Source organism: Oryctolagus cuniculus, chromosome 18, assembly GCF_964237555.1.
Source record: "Oryctolagus cuniculus chromosome 18, mOryCun1.1, whole genome shotgun sequence".
In the NCBI taxonomy this organism is placed as follows: domain Eukaryota; kingdom Metazoa; phylum Chordata; class Mammalia; order Lagomorpha; family Leporidae; genus Oryctolagus; species Oryctolagus cuniculus.
In genome coordinates this window covers 56,138,373-56,161,333 of record NC_091449.1, presented here as the reverse complement: position 1 = coordinate 56,161,333, position 22,961 = coordinate 56,138,373, and the positions used below count along the sequence as shown (strand labels likewise).

Genomic DNA, 22,961 nt, shown 5'->3' with positions numbered 1-22,961 from the left:
TGGCCATTTAGGAAGTGAACCAACAGATGGAGGATCTCTATTTGTCTCTGTCTCTCTCTGTGTACTCTATCAAATAAATAAAAATCTTTAAAAAAATTAAAAAGGATAAGGCTCTCTCTGACCTTAATGAACCCAGAGTTGGGTCCCAAACAGAAGAGCAGAGTTTCTGAGTTGAAAGGATCAGAGTGATCTTCCCACAGTACCCTTACTCTGTGTGCAAGGCAACTGGAGCCAAGGGAGAGCAAATGGCTGCTTAAGGCCACATGTGCTAGGGACAAAGCCAGGAGTTAAACCTAGGACTCCTAACTTGGTAATTCCAATGAAAGCCGGTCACTCCAGTTCAGATCTGAAGAGACACAGGGTTCCTCATGATGTTTCACCCTCAATGGCAAGGAAATCAAAAACCATCCACCACGTTCTTGCCTTTCCAGCCACCATTGGGCTGTTCCAGGTAAGTGTTGCACCTGCCCCCTGTACCCCCTACCCTCCACGTACACTTCTGACCTTGACTATGGAGCTGTTCCACTGCCCTGACCTTCCCCTGCCTGAGCTGCTCCACCAGTCTGATCTTCCGTCCACCCTTCTTCAAGGGCTGTCAGGGAGTCATCTTAATCTCCCTGAGCATGTTATGCACACACCCTGAACCCTGCAGTGGGTTCCAGACACCTTCAGCACCATTTGCCAAACTCGGATCTGCAAAACACCATTGCTGGTGTGTAGTTCCAGGGAAACGCTGGCTGCACTCCACCGCTGTGCTGCAACCAGTACTTCACAAACTCACCTGAACACATTCTTGCTCACTGCAAGAAACACACACTACCACCTCTCAGGTCCAGTGTTTGCTGAGCAGTGCAGGGGTAGAGAGTGGGCTGTACGCCAATGCACAACAGCTGGCCAGGCAGCACAGGTCTCCACTCTCCTTCCCAACAAGGAAGAACTGTTCTATTCATCGTGATCTAACACATTGCGAGTCTAATAGATTCCTTTTTTCTTTGTTTTTTTTAATTTCCCCGTCTGGAAACATCGTCTTTCTCCCTTTCTACTTCATTAAATCTCATCCTAACTCCAGTATTCAATTCAGATCTCATCTCTTCCGTAAATCTGTACACAAATCTCTCAACTGAAATTACTGTAGCATTCATTCACCTGAAGCAGAAAATCCAAACCTCAACAGCATAAAATAGTCAGGGTTCACAATCACATCGAGAAGCTAGTGAAATGGCAGAATCTTCCCATCAAACACTTTCCTTTTTTTTAATTAATTAATTAATTTATTTTTGACAGGCAGAGTGAACAGTGAGAGAGAGACATAGAGAAAGGTCTTCCTTTGCCGTTGGTTCACCCTCCAATGGCCGCCGCAGCCAGCATGCTGCGGCTGGCACACCACGCCGATCTGAAGGCAGAAGCCAGGTGCTTCTCCTGGTCTCCCATGGGGTGCAGGGCCCAAGCACTTGGGCCATCCTCCACTGCACTCCCTGGCCAAAGCAGAGAGCTGGCCTGGAAGAGGGGCAACCGGGACAGAATATGGCGCCCCGACCGGGACTAGAACCCTGTGTGCTGGCACTGCAAGGTGGAGGATTAGCCTAGTGAGCCGCGGCGCCAGCCACCCATCAAACACTTTCAAAAGGAATTTACAGGGTAAGATATCACATTCACAAACAAGAACTATATTTATATAAGCTATCAGGATATTTAAGTAGAAAAAAAGATTTAACATCAATAAATAATGTATCACAACTGACACTGAGTTCTGCTGTTTTAGTCAGAGTAACTTTAGGAAGACAGCTAGAAAGGTTCTCGCTTTCATTTTCATTTTGCAAAAATTGTCAAGAATGAGCTAGTGCATATTACCACAAGAATACTGAATACTGTATGATATAAACTCATTATAGATTCCATAAAATGTAAGGCCACTATCATTTAAAATAAATGCTATTCCCTTCCTATTTCTGGTATTTTCCCCAATACAATACACACAAACTCATCTCATTATTTAAAAAGCACCATTTTCATGTATTGCTATTTAAAGAAGATATTTTTCTTCTGAGTGGTGAAAAGATGTCTTGTGATAAAAATGCCCAATTCACTTCCTATCTGGAATTCAAAAGCAATCATATTCCATGCCATGTTTTAACACACGGACATCTCCAGCATGAAATTTCAAGTTACGGCAGAAAGCACACGGAGAGGAAGGCCTGGGATTTTTCCTAGGCTTTCTGCTTCTGAACAGGAAATGGACAGGCTCATTTGTGGCCTCCTACCCCCTCCTCTCAGCCGCTACATTTGTGCTTCCAAGGCCATCCACTCAGAGACGGCAATATCAGCCTGCATCTCCCGCACTGGCAGGTAGGAATCTCACACTCTGTGGACCATAAGGATGCATCTACGACGACCACAACTGACTGATCTGCCCTGCCTCAGCCCAGCTCAGCCATCTGCTTGCATTCACCAGGATCTCCTTCCTGTTATCTTCTCCACATCTCCGGGCTTGATTGATTGTTTCTTTTGGTCCTCATCTTAACTTCACCTCTTGCTGGTCTAACTCTTGTATTTGGATATGTCATTGTTCAGCCGAGTCCTGGAGAGTCTTCTGGCATGACAGAAGATTCTATCTCAATCCCCATATCCAACTTTATTTTCCTGCATGGACCCTTCACGGCAAGCAAACTGGCTGGTGCACACATGCAGCCTTGGATGAACCATGCCACACACACCTACAGTTTTGTTCTCCAAAAGTCTTGTCCTGTAAGATCCAGTTCAAGGTTCCCTTGTCAAGAAGTCTTCTGCAATTTCTTAGCCTGCGAGAAACACTGCAGCCCCTGAATAAATCAGTGGCGTACACTTCCTGTCTTCACCAGCGATTCACACAGCGGGCTCTGCAGAACATGAGTCCCAGGGGATGCCTTCAAGGGGAAAGCTTCCTCTCAGAGATTTACAGCACACATTAGCATACTAAAGACTGGGCAGAGCCCAACAGCCAAGAAACCCTTCAACCAACATGGGCCCTCGCGGTTCTCAAACTCGTGTAGCCATGCAACCCCCTTTTCATGTTCCATGCCTTCCTCACAATTCAGAGGTGCAGGTGAACGGGGAGTGGCTCTGCTTGAGTCAGTGGCATTTCCCACAAGAGACCCTGCATTCCAGTATGTCCTTGTACCCATGTTCTTTTCTCCAACTGGTTTAAATGGCAACGGTTTGGCAGTTTGGATTAGCTATTGGCTTTCTCGACTCTTCTTACTGCTTTTATCTTCATATCACTTTTTATCTGCCATGTATGAGATAATACACGGAAAGCTCACAGCATAGCACCTGTCACGCGGTGAATGTACAAGCTGCTAGCTGTTTTCATTTAAAGCAGCCGTGCCGAGTGGTTACCGAGCCAGCCTGGAGTCAGACCCCATTCGGATTCTGGGGCAGCTCTCACTGGATGTGACCATGAGGTCAGGAACCAAGTTTCACTTCTCAGTGCTTGCCTCGCACACACTGCCCAGTACAGGTCAAGCGGTCAGTACATACATACTGAGTGAAATCAGGACAATGCAGTTCTTGACCCAGTGTGTGCAGACAGTTTTAGCTGTCACACTGATACCCAGTAGGTAAAGGTAAAGGATGGAATTAAATGCCCGACAATGAATAGGACAAAGAATTATCCAGCCCCAGAAGTCACTGGTGCTGAGGCTGAGAAATCCTGTTCTACCATCAGGCTAATCAGGGATGAATTTCTAATTACAGATGCCAGCTGTTTGGCCTTCAGCAAGCAATGGAGTTTCTCTAAGGCTTGATTTCCTCATCTGCAGATTGGGGTTTTAATTCCATCTTGTAGACTTTTTATCAGACAACAGACATACAAATGAGATAAACTGGTTAATCCACGTCAGGTGGTTAATGCCGTGACTGGTGTATAGAAAGCGTGACCTATAAACGTGATCTAGGGGCACTCTTACCACTGGCATTCACTGAGTGTCTCATGACGATGATCAGACTCTATGGACGACGGCATCTTCGCTCTCAAAGCCCACTACATCAGTCCCAGAGTACTCTCATCAAAACAAGCCCTCAACTCCCACTGACGCTTAACTGTGTGGTCAGATTTTACTTATGTGCTCACCAGGGGATCGACCGTGAAAATGTTGTTCAGGAAGAACATGCTGTCTTCCTGGACCAGCCTCCTCTGATTCTTGAAGGTGCGGGAGAGGATGGAAAGACGTTCTCTGAGCGAAGGATCAACAATGCACTCTTCAAGGAACATGTCGGTCTCTTTCTTTTCCTCCTTGATCAGATCATCACATCTCCTAAAGCAGATACAGGAAAGGTGAGCCTCATGTTGGTATTTCCATGAAGAACTCTGTAAAGGGACGCGCCTCCCCCCCTCCATCCTCCTGGAAATGTCCTCACCACCTGTCACCCTCGGGGGGCACCCTCCTTGCTCTGAGTCTGACATGCTGGTTGGCTGGATGGATGCTCTCAGTCCTCAGATGTCTCAGAGCTGCAGCCTGCTCTTCTGTAGTGAACCCCTTCAAGAAGTCCCACCCAGATTCCATTCCTACTTGTTTCTTGCTCCTGAGCCCCGATGCATATCTGGACAGATATTTTCTTTTAGGTGATTATGTTTTCTAAATGTTTGACATCTACCCTGCCTCTAACACTGCAATGCTGAGTTGGTGCCTTTTAAACTTGCTTAATTTTAATTCTTTCTTATCTGACAGTTTCCTAGAAAATAGAATCTGGAGCTGGCAAGAACTGGGCTTGGATACTGATTCTATGATCTGTCTACTAGCTCTGTGACTTTGGAAGGTGCTTGGTTTTTCTAAGGGTTGGAACTTTCCTCTGTAAAACAGAGACACTAGGAGTCTGTCCATGAGAAAGATGTGTTCGGGTTAAATATGATTAAGGACCTGGCACAGTTCTCAGGACAAAACAAGCACTCCATAAATACCAGTTTTCTTCCTGTGTCAACCACAGGCAACTACCAACCTGTCAAGCTCATGAAATGTTCAAGCTGTACCTAAAGACCCCTCCTCACCCGCTTTCCCAGCTCTAACATCCATCACGGTATTAAAGGGGCAGCCCTGCCCCAGCCCTCACAGGAACTGTGTGCCCCTTTCTCCGGAACAAATGACCATTTCCCCCAGCATTGTCCTCATTTACCAGTGGTGACAAACAAATTACTGAGCAGCGTGTATGCAGAGTGGGAGCCTAAGTTGTCGAATTCCTGTCTCTGGCCCAGCTCATTTTCTAACTCATTTTCCTATGCTTGGGATTGTCAAATATCTCCATTTAATGAGCATTCAGGTTACAAAACATAAAGAAGTCAAGGAAATGGGATCAGTTGTTCTAGTTCCGAGCAAGAAAGCGCTCTGTGCTTCCTTTTTATTGCTGTGTGGGAAGCAGCGTCCAAGGCGATCTGCACTAGTCCCTCCACACTGCTGGGCAGAGCAGGGCAAATTAAAGACGGCTCAGTCTGCAGAAAGAAAGGAGTCTATTTCTTTTTATTTTGTTATTTGATACTTATCTGAGAGACTTATAAATTATGTACCCTTGGAAACAATAAATTTCACTAGCAAGGAATAAATCCTAAGAAATAATCATGGTTGTAAACAAAGATGCAGCTACAAAGATGTTTATTAAAGTGCTGGACTGACATCAAAGTGAGTAAATCTGATGTTAGAAAATGACAGATTGATTAAACATTAGTTATTGGGCATTTGCCAAACTCCTCACATGCATCATGTGATTTAATACGCATAGCTACCATATGAGGTAATTACTATTATTAACATCATTCCCATTTTACAGATCATTAAACAAAGGCTCAGAAAGATTAATTAACTTGCTTTAGCTCACACAGCTGAAAGATGGAGACTGGATTGCCAACTGGGTCTCTTGTAGTTTGAATTCTCTGATGCTGGCCAGTAAGTTACCTTGTCTCCTACTATGCTCCTAATATGCTTCTATATCAACAGAATAATAAGCACTTATTGAAATTATAGTAAGGAAAAATATTTCATAGCACTTTTAAATGACTGCAGTATTTTTACAAATTTAATTTATTTATTTGGGAGGCAGGGAGAAGAGAGTGAGAGAGAGCGAGAGAGAACACACATAAGAGAGATTGATTTGCAGTCTATTTGTTCATTCCCCAAATGTCCACCAACAAAGGCTGGGCGGGGGAAGGGTTGGAGCCAGGAACCAAGAACTCAGTTTGTTTCTCCCAGGTCAGTGGCAGGGACCCAAACACGGGAGCCATCACGTGCTGTCTCCCAGGGTCTGCAAGGGCAGGAAGCTGGAATCAGAAGCTGGAATGAAAACTGAACTCAGGTACTTTGATATGTGATGTGGACATCTTAAATCACAAGGCCAAATGACTGCCCCCAAATGTCTGAAATATCTGAATATAAAAAGGCAGGTAATAAAATGTAATGTATAGCATATGCTGAGCTGTTGCAGGCATTTGGAGAGTGAGCCAGCAGATAGGAGATATCACTCTCTCCCCCACCCTACTTTCAAATAAACAAATAGATATTTAAATAAAAAATTTAAAATGCAATGTACAGAGTAGTCTCAATTTTTACATAAAAACAAAAGCAAAGAAAAAATATACTTAGTGGGAAAAGAATATATTTAAAGAATCTAAAATAGTATTAGTGGCTTTGTCTGGATTGTAAGATTACAACTGGCTTTTACTTTCACCTTTTTGCTTTTTCTTTATTTTCCAAATTTTGCTAAATTCACAAGTTTTGCTAAATTCACAAGTTTTGCTAAAGTTTGCAATGTACTCATTTTTAAAACAGAAATTGGATCATTTTAAAAATTAAGTGTTAATCAGTTCTCAGACTGATGCAATACAGATTTTTCCAGGGTTGCCTAGTATGTAAACATCAGCATGAGCCCTTGGATGCCGTCCCTGGAGGAAGACGTAGGTAAAGCGTGGGAGTTGCACAACAGGAAGGAGCCTGCAGCTGCCAGAGGCTGCAGACCAGATATACCTGCAGCAACACTGAATGGATCCAAAACAGAACCTAATGACAAAAAGAGAAAACCGAACACAAAATATGACATCCATCCATCTTGCAAACCAATATACATTTTACAAGAACAGATTCAACAGTAAAAGACATACATTAAAATATCAGAATGGTGTGTTTGGGGAGTTAACAGAAGTGGTGTATGTGATGAAAAGAATGAGATGCCTTCTGTGGATCAAGGATGATAATACGCCCTGAATTGAGGAGCATGAGTAACTCAATGCTTGCACTGGAAAAATAGGAGAACAAAACAAAATTCCCAAACGGCTGCTCTTCTCCGTGCTACTGAGACTCCCAATCAGCAACAACCAGTAGGAGGCAAAGAGCAGGAAGAATGTGCTGGTATCTTTCTCTTTGCTCTCTGATGGTAGAGAGAAGCCAGGACTGGGAGGCCAAGGAGGAAATACGCAACAACACCTGCAGCTGGCTGAACTTACCCAGCCTACGCATTTGCCATTTTGTCCTGCTAACAGTCAGTTTCTTATACTCAGGGGGTAGTTCTGTTTTACAGAGGGGGAGGCCTCTTACCACTGAGTACAACATCAGACCAGCATCTCTTTCACTAAAACTGTGGCCTTAAATCATTTTTAAAATTTTTTAAAAAATATTTTATTTGAGAGGTAGAGTTACAGTGAGAGGGAGAGACAGAGAGAAAGGTCTTCCCTCTGCTGGTTCACTCCCCAAATGGCCACAATGGCTGGAACTGCGCCAATCAGAAGCCAGAAGCCAGTGCTTCCTCCTGGTCTCCCATGCAGGTGCATAAGTGATCTGGTAGCTACCAATATCCATTAATGTTCAGCCATCAAATACCAGTCAATGGACCACAGCCAGTGGGAAAGGTTTGAGCCTCAGGTGCAGTAGGACTGAGTAAGTAATGCTCCCTTATTTTAGGGTGCATGAGGCCTGAACCCTGATCCCTTACACACAAGGGGTGGTAACTAGACGCTGAGGAGATTAGAAAATCTAGGAGTCACAGCCTTTAGAGCTGGGAAAAATACCTTCGTACACAGCTGGCATGAAACAAATGGAGCCATTCACCTTCAAACGGATCATGTGACCCTAGACAGAGAGAAACTCAGTGATAACTGCTATAAACTGAGCACGGAGGTCCTCCTGCTGTTTACCAGGTACCACATTAGTCTTCAGATTCTGATATGACCTCAGGGAAAAGAAGGGGCTTCCAAACACAACTGACAGATTTATTATGACCCAGTGGCAGGCCTAAAGCCCAATTAAAACTGATTTATTTAGAGAAACCAACAATTTCCTTTACCTAAATGTTGTGAAATAAATCCATACTGGCCACTTTGCAGGAGCCCCACTGAGGATTCTAGGAGTGTTTGTAAGAGTAAATCGAGAATTAGAGCCACCTGCTATTGGGATGCTGGCCATGACCTTGCTGGAGAAACAGGGAGCAGAAATCCTTAAAAGCTCATGCGGAGTCTCTGAATACAGTAAACGTGATGAGAATGCGTATTGAAGAATCTGCGGACTGTCTTAAAATCCCTCAGGACGAGGCTGAGGGGGAAAGTAAGCATGACTGCAATCTATTTCTGAAGAGATTAATTTCTCTGCAAGTTCCAGATAAATATCAAGAAGGAAAGAGAACGCAAAGAGAGTTTTTTGAAGGTCCCTCCCTGTCTCTGATTCTAAAGCTGAAACAAAGAATGGGGGGTGGGGAAGCCCAGAACTTCTTCCAAGGGGGCGGGCATCTTCATTGCCAAGTCTGGAGCCTAGACACAGCCCCGTGTGCACGGACGTGGACGGGTGTCCTGAGGTTCACCTTAGCACACCGAGGGAGGGAGGGAGGACGGCCATCCTTCCTGGAACCGAGATGATAAACTGCCGAGAGGGTAGAGGACCCCACGGAGCTGAAACTTCTCCAGTGGGAGAAGACACAGCACAACCGTGGCTCATCAAGGTGCTGGAGGACAAGAAACGCAGATGGCTGGAACAGGAGTCGGGGTACTGATCAGTCATCAGCATTTTCCAAGGGACTTTGAGTACCTCTCCGTACCAGCAGATGAATGCCTCAGGACCGTGTTATCGCCGCAGAGCTCCAGGCAGGCTCCTGAGTCTCGCCTGCTCGTCTACCCTGAGGTTCAGTCTCTGACACTCGGGGAACTGGGGGAAGTCTGAGTCTCCAGAAATGCGAATCAGCCAATTCAGAACAAGTTCTTCCCAGGCCAACACTGACCTTTCTCTCTGCACTTTTAATTACGGAGACTGCCGAATGGAATGGAGAAAAGGAAGCGGCAGCTTACCATCGTGAGCAAGCAAGTCCACCCCAGGGAAGACAGTTCCGCGATTCTGCACAGGCCTTGCAGGGGGCTCAGGGGAGGGCTCATCCCGTCAGCTAAAGCTCTTGCTGCTGCTTCTCAGGGCTGGGCAAACTTCTGCCCACAAACAAGTTGTCAAAGAGTATTCTGCTTCATTTGCCTCTGACGGCGGACCTGGAACACCGTGTGAGAATCTGTGACGTGGAGGAGGAGGGGGCTATACCCACAGCAAGAGCAGGGCTGCCAGCAGAGGGGCAGCTCTGCAGACAGGAGCTAAATGTTTAGTAACGTGTAACCAGCTCTGTCCTTGCCTTGCGTTCGGCGAGGGAGCATTTCATGGCACTGACTTCAAGGACAAGAACCCACAGCTGGTAAAATGAACATGAGACTTGCTTGGGGGACAGACGCAGGAACAAGAGAGGAACAGAGAGAAGAGGTACTCCAGTCAACTGAGAAGTCAGGCAGAATGGCATCCATTTCCCCTCTTGCCCTGGGTGTCTAGCACTCAGGAGACGAGAAGGAAAAAAGCAAAGGGCAGTGCATTCAATAGACTCTGTATAATGTTTTAAACAATTTATTTGAAAGGCAGAGGGACAGACAGATGGGGAGAGACAGACAGACAGACAGACAGAGCTCTTCTACCTGCTGTTTCATTCCCCAAATGCCAAGGCGGGGCCAGGCTGAAGCTAGAAGTTAGAAGTTCAATGCAGGGTTCCACAAGGGAGGCAGGAACCCAAGTACCTGAGCCATTACTTACCGCCTCCTAGGGTGCACATTAGCAGAGAGCTGGCATTTGAGGAGGAGCATGGACTCGAACCCAGGCACCCTGCTATGGGACACAGGCACTTCAAGTGGTGACGTAACTGCTGTGTCAAATGCCTGGCCTTCAACAGAGTCTTTACTTAGATTCATCAGCCCAGTGTGAGAAGACAGGAGCTGTGCTGCTGTGTGTCACCCAAAGTGAAAAAGGCAGGCATTCTCCTTCAACCACCTGAAGCTCCTTTCCGAGTTTATTGTTTAGGAGAGGGACATGATCCTAGATGATAAAGGCAGACTCCCAGTTATGGTTCTGTAAATGCTATGCTATGCTGTCTCTTGTTACAAAAAAAAAATGCCAGAAAGATCAAGAGAGATAGTAAAAGAGAGGCAATGCAACAGAAATACAAGTGCAAAGACAACATGAAAGAGACAGGGGTTTGGAGTGCTGGGGAGGCGAAGTGATGGGGAAGAAGAAGGAAATAAATGGCCATTCACGTGTGGCTGAGACTATATTCAGTATGGTTTAGCATCTCGAATAACAATTTGCTTTGTTTTTTCAGTTTGCTGAAATTAACTTCCTTTGTGGTCACTGGCATGGCATCAGTCACATGCTGTGTGTAGAGTCCAACACGGAGACATGGCTGAAGGTAAAGCTGGTGTTCCTTATAACCTACGCTCACAGGACACACGCAACACTGAAATACTACTTCACCTTCTTTGTTGTGCCCACTCTTTCATGTTAGCTATAAGCATGTTTAGGTGAGTCTTATCACTGGTAAGCACACATTGGCTGGAGTATCATGACAGATGAACCAGGGAGTGAACAGCTGCTTTTTTGAGCCACTGACATTTCCATGCTATGAGGCCAAATGAAGTTTGTAGGCAGGAAAGGATTTTCTTTTCTCCCTTTTTAGAGATGGCACAGTGGTGATCCAGTGATTAAAGCTCATTGTCTGAATGACAAAGCCTCTGGCCCACTGTGTCCTGTCATTGTCATGGCTCCTTCTGATTCAATTAGGAAGAGCACACTGGGGGATTTCTGCCTGGTTTCCAAGCACCTAAGACTTTTATTTTTATCCCACACTAACTTGGTTTTAAACAAAGCTTTGAAGCTTCCCAGGGCTAATCTTTAATGAAAACGGAGAGGCAAGTAAAAAGGTTGAAATAAATTCCAATGAAAGCAGCAAAAGTGTTAATTTAGGGAGGCTGGGAGAAGATCAAATGAAAATCGAGTTTAAAAGAGGCATGGGTGTATTCAGTAAAAAGGAATATTCAAAATGTAACAGTGATGAGATTAGTTAAAACATTTTGGTTTCACGTTTTATTAATTTTCGCCACTGCCTGAAGTATCATTTTAAAAAAGCAGATGGTTAGTGATACGAATAAGAAATCATTATTAAATTACATGGTTTGCAGGGATTGAACAATACTACTAAAACCAAGACTATAAAAGCCATTATATTGAAGCCTTTCATTTTGCTCATTCTTCATATTTTTTGGAAATATCTTTTAACTGAAAAGATGTTCTACATTGATGCCAATCCAAAAGAGACTATTTTTAGAAACACTTCATGAAAACTGATCAAACTTGATAAAGTTATAAGAAGAAACAGACATGCAGATTAGCTTTGAAAGAACAGTAAGGAAAGATGTATTTCCAGTCTTTAAAATCTAGGTGCTCCGTTACTGCTGTTCTAACCAGGGTAAGGATAACGGGATGGACAATATTCTGTTCCACAAAGCTCAGCTCAGATTCTTTATATGCGCCTCTACAAAAGTACATCATACACTGGGACTGAGGTATAACAATTTAAAACTGAGCTGGTCAAAAACTTGTGACAAACGTCACTGATTTTCCATAATCACCGAGTTTTACGTTCCCCCCAAATGACTGCATAGGAATGATTTTTGTTACAAACCTATACTTTTCTCTTTCCTCCTCTTCCTGGGTAGCAAATACCTTCCACTGGAAATGGGCAATGATGTTACTGCGGTTGTGAATCGTTACAGTTCGCTGACTGGATAGAGTTATGTAGGTTTTCTCGATGGTCAAAAAATTCTTATCCAACCTTATATTCAAGTCCATGGCAGCTCCATAGAGAGATACGAACACCTTTTCACCTAGGAATTAATAAAGTACAAACACACTTTAAGATTTATTCTAGGATGATACTTCTAGGCTACTTCCCCCCACCCAAGCTGAACTTAGGGAATATTGCACAAGATTAGGCATTGCTTTTCTCTGACCACCCACTTCCCCAATCAAGCCAGAGATGAGACAGGATCAGCAAACATATTCTTGAAGCAGTTGTAGAAAAAGCAGTGATGTTGCTTGGTGTTGTAAGAAATACATAAAATATGCATGGCTGCAGGGGATGCTCCAAGATGTTTTCTTCTTCACAAACAGTTTTCAATCCTACAGTCTGACCAGGAGGGCAAATGAGTTCTAGGATTACAACCATAAGCCTCATCTTCAGCCCATGCAGGGGCTGCATTCCTCATTCTTAAAATGACTGTACCACGTATACCTGGGAAGAGCTGCCAAGCTTGAGAAGATTTAAGTCCAATCTGGAACCGGGGTCAGGAAGGAAGATTCAAGAACTCCAAAAACAGAAAACTGACTTTTTAAATGGAACCAAATCCCTAAACAATCACAATTAAAACAAAACAGGAAATGCATTTATATAGAATTAAGACTGTCTGGAGGCCAGTGATGTGGCGTAGAGTGTTAAAGCCCTGGCCTGAAGCACCAGCATCCCATATGGGCGCCGGTTCTAGTCCCAGCTGCTCCTCTTCCCATCTGGCTCTCTGCTGTGGCCCTGGAAAGCAGCAGAAGATGGCTCAAGTCCTTGGGCCCCTGCACCCATGTGGGAGACCCAGAAGAGACTCCTGGCTCCTGTCTCCTGGCTTCAGATTGGTGCAGCTCCGGCCATTGTTGCCATCTGGAGATTGAACCAGCGGATGGAAGACTTCACTCTCTGTCTCTACCTTTCTCTGTAACTCTGTCTTTCAAATAAATAAAACAAATCTTTTTTTTTTTTTAATTTTTTTTTTGACAGGCAGAGTGGACAGTGAGAGAGAGAGACAGAGAGAAAGGTCTTCCTTTGCCGTTGGTTCACCCTCCAATGGCCGCCGCGGCCGGCGCGCTGCGGCCGGCGCACCGCGCTGATCCGATGGCAGGAGCCAGGAGCCAGGTGCTTTTCCTGGTCTCCCATGGGGTGCAGGGCCCAAGCACCTGGGCCATCCTCCACTGCACTCCCTGGCCACAGCAGAGGGCTGGCTTGGAAGAGGGACAACCGGGACAGAATCCGGCGCCCCGACCGGGACTAGAACCGGGTGTGCCGGCGCCGCTAGGCGGAGGATTAGCCTAGTGAGCCGCGGCGCCGGCCAAAACAAATCTTAAAAAAAAAAAAAAAAAAAAAAAAAAAGACTGTCTGGGATACCTGAGTCCCATGTCGGAGTACCTGGGTTCGAGTTCAGGCTTCACTCTCAATTCTAACTTCCTGCCAACGTGCACTCTGGGAGGCTGCAGGTAATGGCTCAAGGGCTTTGGTCCCTGCCAGCCATGTGAGGGACCTTGACTGAGTCACTGGCTCCCGTCTAAGGTCTGGCCCAGTCCTCGTGGTTGCAGGAATTTGGGAAGTGAACCATTACATGGGATATTTCTCTGTGTGTCTCTCTGCCTCTCAAATAAAAAACAACAAAAACACATGCTCACACTTGGGAGACCAGGATGGAGTTCCTGGCTCCTGGCCTAGGTTGGGCTGTAGCAGTCATTTGCAGAGTGAACAAGCAAATAAATACATAAACCTTTTAAAAAGAGACAAACAGAAGGACTGAGAAGATCTTAAAGTGTTTAATTGTAAACTCAGAAGGAAAGGAAAGTGAAATGAAGGAAAGACAATATTTCAAAATATAATGGCTGAGAATTTTTGAGAATTAAAAACATCAACTCACATTTCAGAAAGCCTGCTGAGATAAATTAAAAGAAATCCATACCTAAATATATTATAGTGAAACTAAAGAAAACCAGAGACAAAATTCTACATGCAGCCAGAGAAAAAAGGCAGATTATCTTCAAAGATCTTTTCATCTTACAGTTGTAGAACACACATTCTTCTTAGCAGTACATGGAACTTTATCTAGGATTGACCACATGTTAGGAAATAAAGCAAATCTCAGCAAATTAAAAAAAAAATCAAAATCATACCATGCATCTTCTCAGACTACAATGGAATGAAGCTGGAAATCAGCAACTCAGGAATCTCTAGTACATACACAAATCCATAGAGACTGAACAACATGCTCCTGAATGAACAGTGGGTCACAGAAGAAACCAAAAGAGAAATCAAAAAACTTCTGGGAACAAATGAAGATAACAACACAACATATCAAAACTTATGGGATACAGCAAAAGCAGTGTTAAAAGGAAAATTTAAAACAATAGGTGCTTACATCAAGAAATTGGAAAGGCACCAAATAAATGAGCTTTCAATGCATCTCAAAGATCTAGAAAAACTACAGCAAACCAAACCCAAAGCTAGTAGAAGAGACATAATTCAAACTAGAGAAGAAATCAACAAAATTAAATTAAAAAATTACAAAAGATCAGCAAAACGAAGAGCTGATTTTTTGAAAAATTAACAAAATTGACACAACGTTGGCCCAACTAACCAAAAAAAGGAGAGAGAAGACTCAAGTTAATAAAATTAGAGATGAAAAAGGGAATGTAACAACAGACACCACAGAAATAAAAAGAGTCATCAGAAATTACTACAAAGAGTTGTATGCCAAAAAACTGGGAAATCTAGCAGAAATGGATAGATTCCTAGACACGTACATCCTACCTAAATTGAACCATGAAGACATAGAAAACCTAAACAACCCATAACCAAGTCAGAAATTGAATCAGTAATAAAGGCCCTCCCAACAAAGAAAAGCCCAGGACCAGATGGATTCACTGCTGAATTCTATCAGACATTTAAAGAAGAACTAACCCCAATTCTTCTCAAACTATTCAAAACAATTGAGAGAGAAGGAATCCTCCCAAATTCTTTTTACATAGCCAGCATCACTTTAATTCCTAAACCTGAAAAAGATGCAGCAGAGAAAGGGAATTGCAGACCAATTTCTCTAATGAACAAAAACACAAAAATCCTCAATAAAATTCTGGCCAATAGAATTCAACAACACATCAGAAATATCATCCACCCAGACCAAGTGGGATTTATCCCTGGTATGCAGGGATGATTCAATGTTTGCAAATCAATGTGATACACCACATTAACAAACTGCAGAAGAAAAACCATATGATTATCTCAATAGATGCAGAGAAAGCATTTGATAAAATACAACACCCTTTCATGATGAAAACTCTAAGCAAATTGGGTATAGAAGGAACACCCCTCAACACAATCAAGGCAATTTATGAAAAACCAATGGCCAGCATCCAATTGAATGGGGAAAAGCTGGAAGCATTTCCACTGAGATCTGGTACCAGACAGGGATGCCCACTCTCACCACTGCTATTCAATATAGTTCTGGAAGTTTTAGCCAGAGCCATTAGGCAAGAAAAGGAAATTAAAGGGATATAAATTGGGAAGGAAGAAGTCAAACTATCCCTCTTTGCAGTTGGTATGATTCTTTACTTAGGGGATCCAAAGAACTCTACTAAGAGACTATTGGAACTCATAGAAGAGTATGGCAAAGTAGCAGGATATAAAATCAATGCACAAAAATCAACAGCCTTTGTATACACAGGTAATGCCATGGCTGAGAAAGAACTTCTAAGATCAATCCCATTCACGATAGCTATAAAAGCAATCAAATACCTTGGAATAAACTTAACCATGGATGTCAAAGATCTCTATGATGAGAATTTCAAAACTTAAAAAAAAAAAGAAATAGAAGAGGATATCAAAAAATGAAAAAATCTTCCATGTTCATGGATTGGAAGAATCAATATCATCAAAATGTCCATTCTTCTGAAAGCAATTTATAGATTCAATGTGAAACCAATCAAAATACCAAAGACATTCTTCTCAGATCTGGAAAAATGATGCTGAAATTCATATGGAGACACAGGAGACCTCGAATAGCTAAAGCAATCTTGTACAACAAAAACAAAGCCAGAGGTATCACAATACCAGATTTCAAGACATACTACGGGGCAGTTAAAATCAAAACAGAATGGTGCTGGTACAGAAACAGATGGGTAAACCAATGGAACAGAATAGAAACACCAGAAATCAATCCAAACATCTACAGCCAACTTATATTTGATCAAGGATCTAAAACCAATTCCTGGAGCAAGGACACAAATGATGCTGGGAAAACTGGATTTCCATGTGCAGAAGTATGAAGCAAGACCCCTACCTATACTTTACACAAAAATCCACTCAACATGGATTAAAGATCTAAATCTACGACCTGATACCATCAAATTATTGTAGAACATTGGAGAAACCCTAAAAGATATAGGTACTGGCAAAGACTTCTTGGAAATGATTCCAGAGGCACAGGCAGTCAAAGCCAAAATTAGCAATTGGGATTACATCAAATTGAGAAGTTTCTGTACTGCAAAAGAAACAGTCAGGGAAGTGAAAAGGCAACCAACAGAATGTGAGAAAATACTTGCAAATTATGCAACTGATAAAGGATTAATAACCAGAATCTTCAAAGAGATCAAGAAACTCCACAACAACAAAACAAACAACCCACTTAAGAGATGGACCAAGGGCCTAAATAGACATTTTTCAAAAGAAGAAATCCAAACAGCCAACAGATACATGAAAAAATGTTGAGGATCACTAGCCATCAGGGAAATGCAAATCAAAACCACAATGAGGTTTCACCTTGCCCTGGTTAGAATGGCTTACATACAGAAATCAACTAATAACAGATGCTGCTGAGGATGTGGGGAAAAGGGCACACTAATCCACTGTTGGTGGGAATGCAAACTGGTAAAGCCACTACGGAAGTCAGTTTGGATGAACATAGTCCTACCACATGACCCAGCCATCCCACTCCTCGGAATCTACCCAAGGGAAATTAAATTGGCAAATAAAAGAGATATCTGCACCTCGATTATTATTGCAGCTCAATTCACAATAGCTAAGACCTGGAATCAACCTAAATGACCATCAACAGAAGACTGGATAAAGAAATTATGGGATATGTACTCTATAGAATACTACACATCAGTTAAAAAAAATGAAATCCAGTCATTTGCAACAAAATGGAGGAATCTGGAAAACATCATGCTGAGTAAATAAGCCAGTCCCAAAGGGACAAATATTATATATTTTCCTTGCTCTGTGACAACTAAATGAGCACCTAAAAGGAAACATGTAGAAGTGAAACTTACACTAAGAGAAACAATGACTTGATCAGCGCTTGTCCTGACTGTCAGGGAACAGCTTACTATTTTATTTTTCTACTTAATACCATTGGCTGAATACTTTTATTAACACAAAATTATTTTAGGTGTTTAAATTTAACTCAAAAATGATCTCTGTTAAAAATAAGAGTGGGAATAAGAGAGGGAGGAGCCATACAGTTCGGCACATGCTTACTCGGACTTAACCCTAATGGTAGAGCTAGAAATGTACCAGGAGACTCCAAATCCCATTAAGTTAGCATGTACCAATGCCATCTCACTAGTTAAAGTGATCAGTTTAAGTTCATAATTGATCATAAAGATAGGATTAAGTGTCAAAGGGATCACATAAACAAGACCAGTGTCTGCTAATGATAGTTCATAGAATTAACAAGGAGAGAATGACACAACATGGGAAGCAAGATACACAGCACACTCATAGAATGGCAAATGCCCTAAACAGCATGCTGGCCTCAGAATCAGCCCTTAAGGCATTCATATCTAGCTAAAAAGCCCATGAGAGGCAAGCACCATGGCTTACTAGGCTAATCCTCCACCTGTGGCGCTGGCACCCCGGGTTCTAGTCCCGGTTGGGGTGCCAGATTCTGTCCCAGTTGCTCTTCTTCCAGTCCAGCTCTCTGCTGTGGCCCGGGAAGGCAGGGGAGGATGGCCCAAGTGCTTGGGCCCTGCACCCGCATGGGAGACCAGGAGGAAGCACCTGGCTCCTGGCTTCGGATTGGCACGGTGCGCCAGCTGCAGCACACCAGCCGTAGCGGCCATTTTGGGGGTAAACCAACAGAATGAAGGCCTTTCTGTTTCTCTCTCTCTCACTGTCTAACTCTGCCTGTCAAAAAAAAAAAAAAAAAAAAGAATAAGAAAAAAAGCCCATGAGAGTTTCTCAGCATGGAAAGCCAAGACTGTGGCAAAACATGACCTACATGAAAGATCTCTATGAGTGAGATCCCAGTGGAAAGAACGGGCCATCAAAGAAGGAGGTACCTTTCTCTAAAGGGAGGAGAGAACTTCCACTTTGATTATGGCCTTGTCTAAATAAGGTCGGAGTTGGTGAACTCAAGAGGCTTCCATAGCCTTGGCAGCTCATGACAAGAGCCTCGGGTGATTACTGACATCATAAATAAGAGTATCAATTGTTAAATCAACAACAGGAGTCACTGTGCACTTATTCCCTATGTAGGATCTCTGTCCTTAATGTGTTATGAGAATTAATGGTAAAGCTAGTATTCATTTTTTTTTTTATTTTTTGACAGACAGAGTGGACAGTGAGAGAGAGAGACAGAGAGAAAGGTCTTCCTTTGCCGTTGGTTCACCCTCCAATGGCCGCCGCGGCCGGCGCGCTGCGGCCGGCGCACCGCGCTGATCCGATGGCAGGAGCCAGGAGCCAGGTGCTTTTCCTGGTCTCCCATGGGGTGCAGGGCCCAAGCACCTGGGCCATCCTCCACTGCACTCCCTGGCCACAGCAGAGGGCTGGCCTGGAAGAGGGGCAACCGGGACAGAATCCGGCGCCCCGACCGGGACTAGAACCGGGTGTGCCGGCGCCGCTAGGCGGAGGATTAGCCTATTGAGCCGCGGCGCCGGCCCAAGCTAGTATTCAAACAGTACTTTATACTTTGTGTTTCTGTGTGGGTGCTATCTGTTGAAATCTTTACTTAGTATATACTAAGCTGATCTTCTGTATATAAAGATAATTAAAAATGAATCTTAATGAAGAATGGGATGGGAGAGGGAGTAGGAGATGAGATGGTTTGCAGGTGGGAAGGAGGTTATGGGGGAGCGACTGTTATAATCCAAAAGTTGTACTTCCAAAATTTAAATTCATTAAATAAAATTTTTCTATTAAAAATTAAAAAAAAATTATCTTCAAAGGACCATCAGTTGGAATCACAGCTGACTTTCCAATTGAAACAATGGAAACTAAAATACAATGGGGATCATTTCTTCAATATGATGAATGTGAAAATAACATGCATCAAGAATTCTGCAGTTTTTTGAAATTTTTTTTGGCCTGCAGATACCCATGTTTTGTCTTAATTTTTAAAGGATATTTTGTCCCACATGCTTTTATTGTCTGTTCTTTTTATTCTTTCCCTGCCTTTTTTTTTTCTTTTCACTCTTTTTTCCTTCTGTTTCTTGCTGAGCTTCAATATGAGTATTTTCTATTGACATGCTTCCATGTTCACTAATCCTGTCTTCTGATGTATTTATTGTGCTGTTAATCTCATAGAACTAGCTCTTCAACAATGTATTTTTCAGTATAACATTGTTATAATCTGACTAAGATAAAACAAAATAGGCCAACCTGTACACCAACTGTTCTGCTGAAAAATCAATGTAAAAATCCTAATTAAATAATTGTCAATCATAATATATCACCACTTTAAGAGAATGGTACTTCATAACCAAGTAGAGTTTATTTCAGAAATGCAATGATGGCTTACTAATAGGAAATCTATGAATGTAGCAATAAATGTAAGGAGAAAACTGAGATGACATTGATGCTGTAAAGAGTGTGACAAAATTAAAAACACATTTTTAAAAAGTCATAAAATAGAAACTGAGGGTTTGGTCCCCAAGATTGTACTTAAAACCCTGATTGCTACAGGGCCTTTTGGGTTTTTTCCTCTCCTGGAAGCCCCCCTCCATGCTGCTCTGGCTGGAGGTCTTTGACTCTAATAAATCTTTGTAAACCTCATAAAAAAAAGAAACTGATGGTATTAAAATATAAAGTCTTAGTAATTAAAACAGTGTAATACCAGGGCATAAAGTGACAGACCAATAGAATACTGATCAGAACAGATCAATGCAAGGGTACTTCAAAAAGCTCATGGAAAATGGAATTAAAAGATAAATTTTTGGTGCAAAAAAATAAAATCCATGCATAGCTTTTTCATAATATGTTCATGAACTTTCTGAAAAGCCCTTGTACATACAGGAATTTAATATATTATAAAGGCAGCACCTGCATCATTGGTGTGAAGATGAACTTTGTGAAAAATAAAGTGAGTGTTCAGACATCTTTGTAGCTTCATGGAAAAATATATCTCCTGTCCTACATCAAACTAAATGTCAAGTGAATCAAATATTCAAATATTCAGTTTGAAACCATGAAAGTAGAAAAATATACAGGAGAACTTCTTCATAACTTAACAGAGAGGAAAATTTTATAGCTATGACTCTAAATCCAGATTCCTCCAAAGAAGACATTTTAAACATAAAATTTAATTTTAAATAAAAATTAAAAAGGAAATTCTGCATGCCAAAGAACTCCATAAGCAAAAGAACAAGAGAAAAAATATTGGAGAAAATATTTACAATTCCTATCCAAGAAAAAGGGGTTAAATACACAAATATATAAATAAATAACTCTGAGAACTCAAAAAGACAATCCAATAGAATAATTCTGCAGGGAAAAAGAGAAATCTAAAGGGGCCCTATCTGTATGAAACCATGCTCAACTTCACTCATAACAAAAGAAATGCAGACAAAGACACAAGTCACTCCACATTACGTCAGAAAAGTTTCAGAACATAACTTGTTGTCAAGAATGTGGGGGAAAAGGCAGTCGCACACATTTGTTGTGGGAACAGAAAATGGCACCACTCTTCCCAACCTCATGGGACAAATCTGGTTGCACAGATCAAAACATCTATCAAAATGACAAAGCTACTCATCATTCTCTAGCCTCACTTCTAGGAATTTATCCTAAACGTGAGCCAGAGCATGCATTTAATGTAAATTTAATAAATTATTCTTACTTACAATAGAGTGGGAAAATTCAAAGTATCCACCAAGAGAAGGCTGGCTAACAACCTGTACTATATCTAAAAGTGGAATACCGTGAAGGTGTGAAAAAAAAAATTCCCAGTGAGTGACAAGGAAAGATCTCCCAGATGCACATAAGTGGAAAAAGCAAGATGTAGAACAATTTATATATAATGTCATTTTTGTGTAAGGATGAAAAAATAAGAATATGCATTCATATTTGCATCTATTTGTATAAAATCACAAGAAACTAACAAAATGGGAATGGCATAGGGTAAATGGGACAGGATGGAAGCAAGACCTTTCAATATCTACTTTCAAAACATTGGTTTAATTTCTGAGCATAGCAATGCACAACCCATGCAGAAGCTTTAATGTAAAAAAGGAGTTGTAGGGATTCCCATAAACTTGTAATACTGCTAGATAGTTCTAGTAATTAAAAAAAAAACCAAGATATCATTTCATAAGTCTCAGATTAGCAAACAAAAATCAGCTCGACAATATCATTTGGGCAATATATTGGTGAGGTTATGGAAAAAGAAAAACTTTCATGTACAGCTGGTGGAAGTATAAATTGGTACACCCAATTGACATCCAGTGAAGTTCAGGACAAGACTGCTCTAAGACTCAGCAAGTGCACTTGTAGGTATTTTCCCTATGGGAAAATCTCACAGAGTGCCACAAAGAAACCAATTCACAAAAATGTTCAATGTAGAAGTGTTGGTAATAGCAAAAAAACAAACAAACAAACAAACAAACAAACCAACAACAACAACAACAAACTGGGAATCGCCTCAGTACTCAGTAGGAGAGTGGATAAGTGGTAGTCACTTCACTTACTGGAATGTGGTACATTCATCAAAATGAATTAGAGCAATGTGCACCTACATATTTAAGTCTTCAAAACATAATGATGAATGAAAAAAAGAAAGTTGAAAAAATGGTACGTAAAAGATGATACCATTTATGTGAAATCTAAAACTTTTGAGATTATAATATAAATATATTGTTATGGACAAGTAAATTTGTAAGAATAGTATTTTTAAAATGCATCCAACTCAGCTCCTCAAAGGAATAAGATATGGGAATTAGATTAGGAAAGGATAACTAAATGGCATCAGGCCGGCGCCGCGGCTCACTAGGCTAATCCTCCGCCTAGCGGCGCCGGCACACCGGGTTCTAGTCCCGGTCGGGGCGCCGGATTCTGTCCCGGTTGCCCCTCTTCCAGGCCAGCCCTCTGCTGTGGCCAGGGAGTGCAGTGGAGGATGGCCCAGGTGCTTGGGCCCTGCACCCCATGGGAGACCAGGAAAAGCACCTGGCTCCTGGCTCCTGCCATCGGATCAGCGCGGTGCGCCGGCCACATCGCGCTGGCCGCGGCGGCCATTGGAGGGTGAACCAACGGCAAAGGAAGACCTTTCTCTCTGTCTCTCTCTCTCTCACTGTCCACTCTGCCTGTCAAAAAAAATAAAAAAATAAAAAAAAATAAAAATAATAAATGGCATCAAATCTAACTGTTTACTTATCCAAAAATTAAAACCTCTGAAAGAAATATGTATGGCACACAACTTGAGGTATGTTAAACATAACAGATGCTGTGCTTTCGTGATTATTTTAAATATTTCATTGACTAAAAATAATTAAAGGAAAAAAAGACCCTAAAACAATCGTCCAAATCTAGAGGTCAGAGAGACTATGTCATCAATTGGAGTTGCAAAAGTGTTCCTTCAAGAAGTGTAGCTA

At 42.2% G+C, this 22,961-nt stretch overlaps 1 protein-coding gene across 13 annotated transcripts in view; it reads right to left on the bottom strand.

The window, feature by feature from the left end:
* HYDIN (HYDIN axonemal central pair apparatus protein) overlaps positions 1–22,961 on the bottom strand; it is a 421,089-nt gene that overhangs the window by 288,368 nt on the left and 109,760 nt on the right. For all 13 annotated transcript variants that reach the window (XR_011384090.1, XM_051847256.2, XM_051847253.2 and 10 more), the window contains 2 exons: positions 11,983–12,184; positions 4,109–4,292 (listed from right to left, as the gene is read on the bottom strand). Coding sequence is in view for 12 of the 13 variants with exons in the window: in XM_051847256.2 (XP_051703216.2) it covers positions 4,109–4,292; positions 11,983–12,184 (386 nt within the window). In the remaining variant the exon portion in view is untranslated. The remainder of the gene's footprint in view (positions 1–4,108; positions 4,293–11,982; positions 12,185–22,961) is intronic.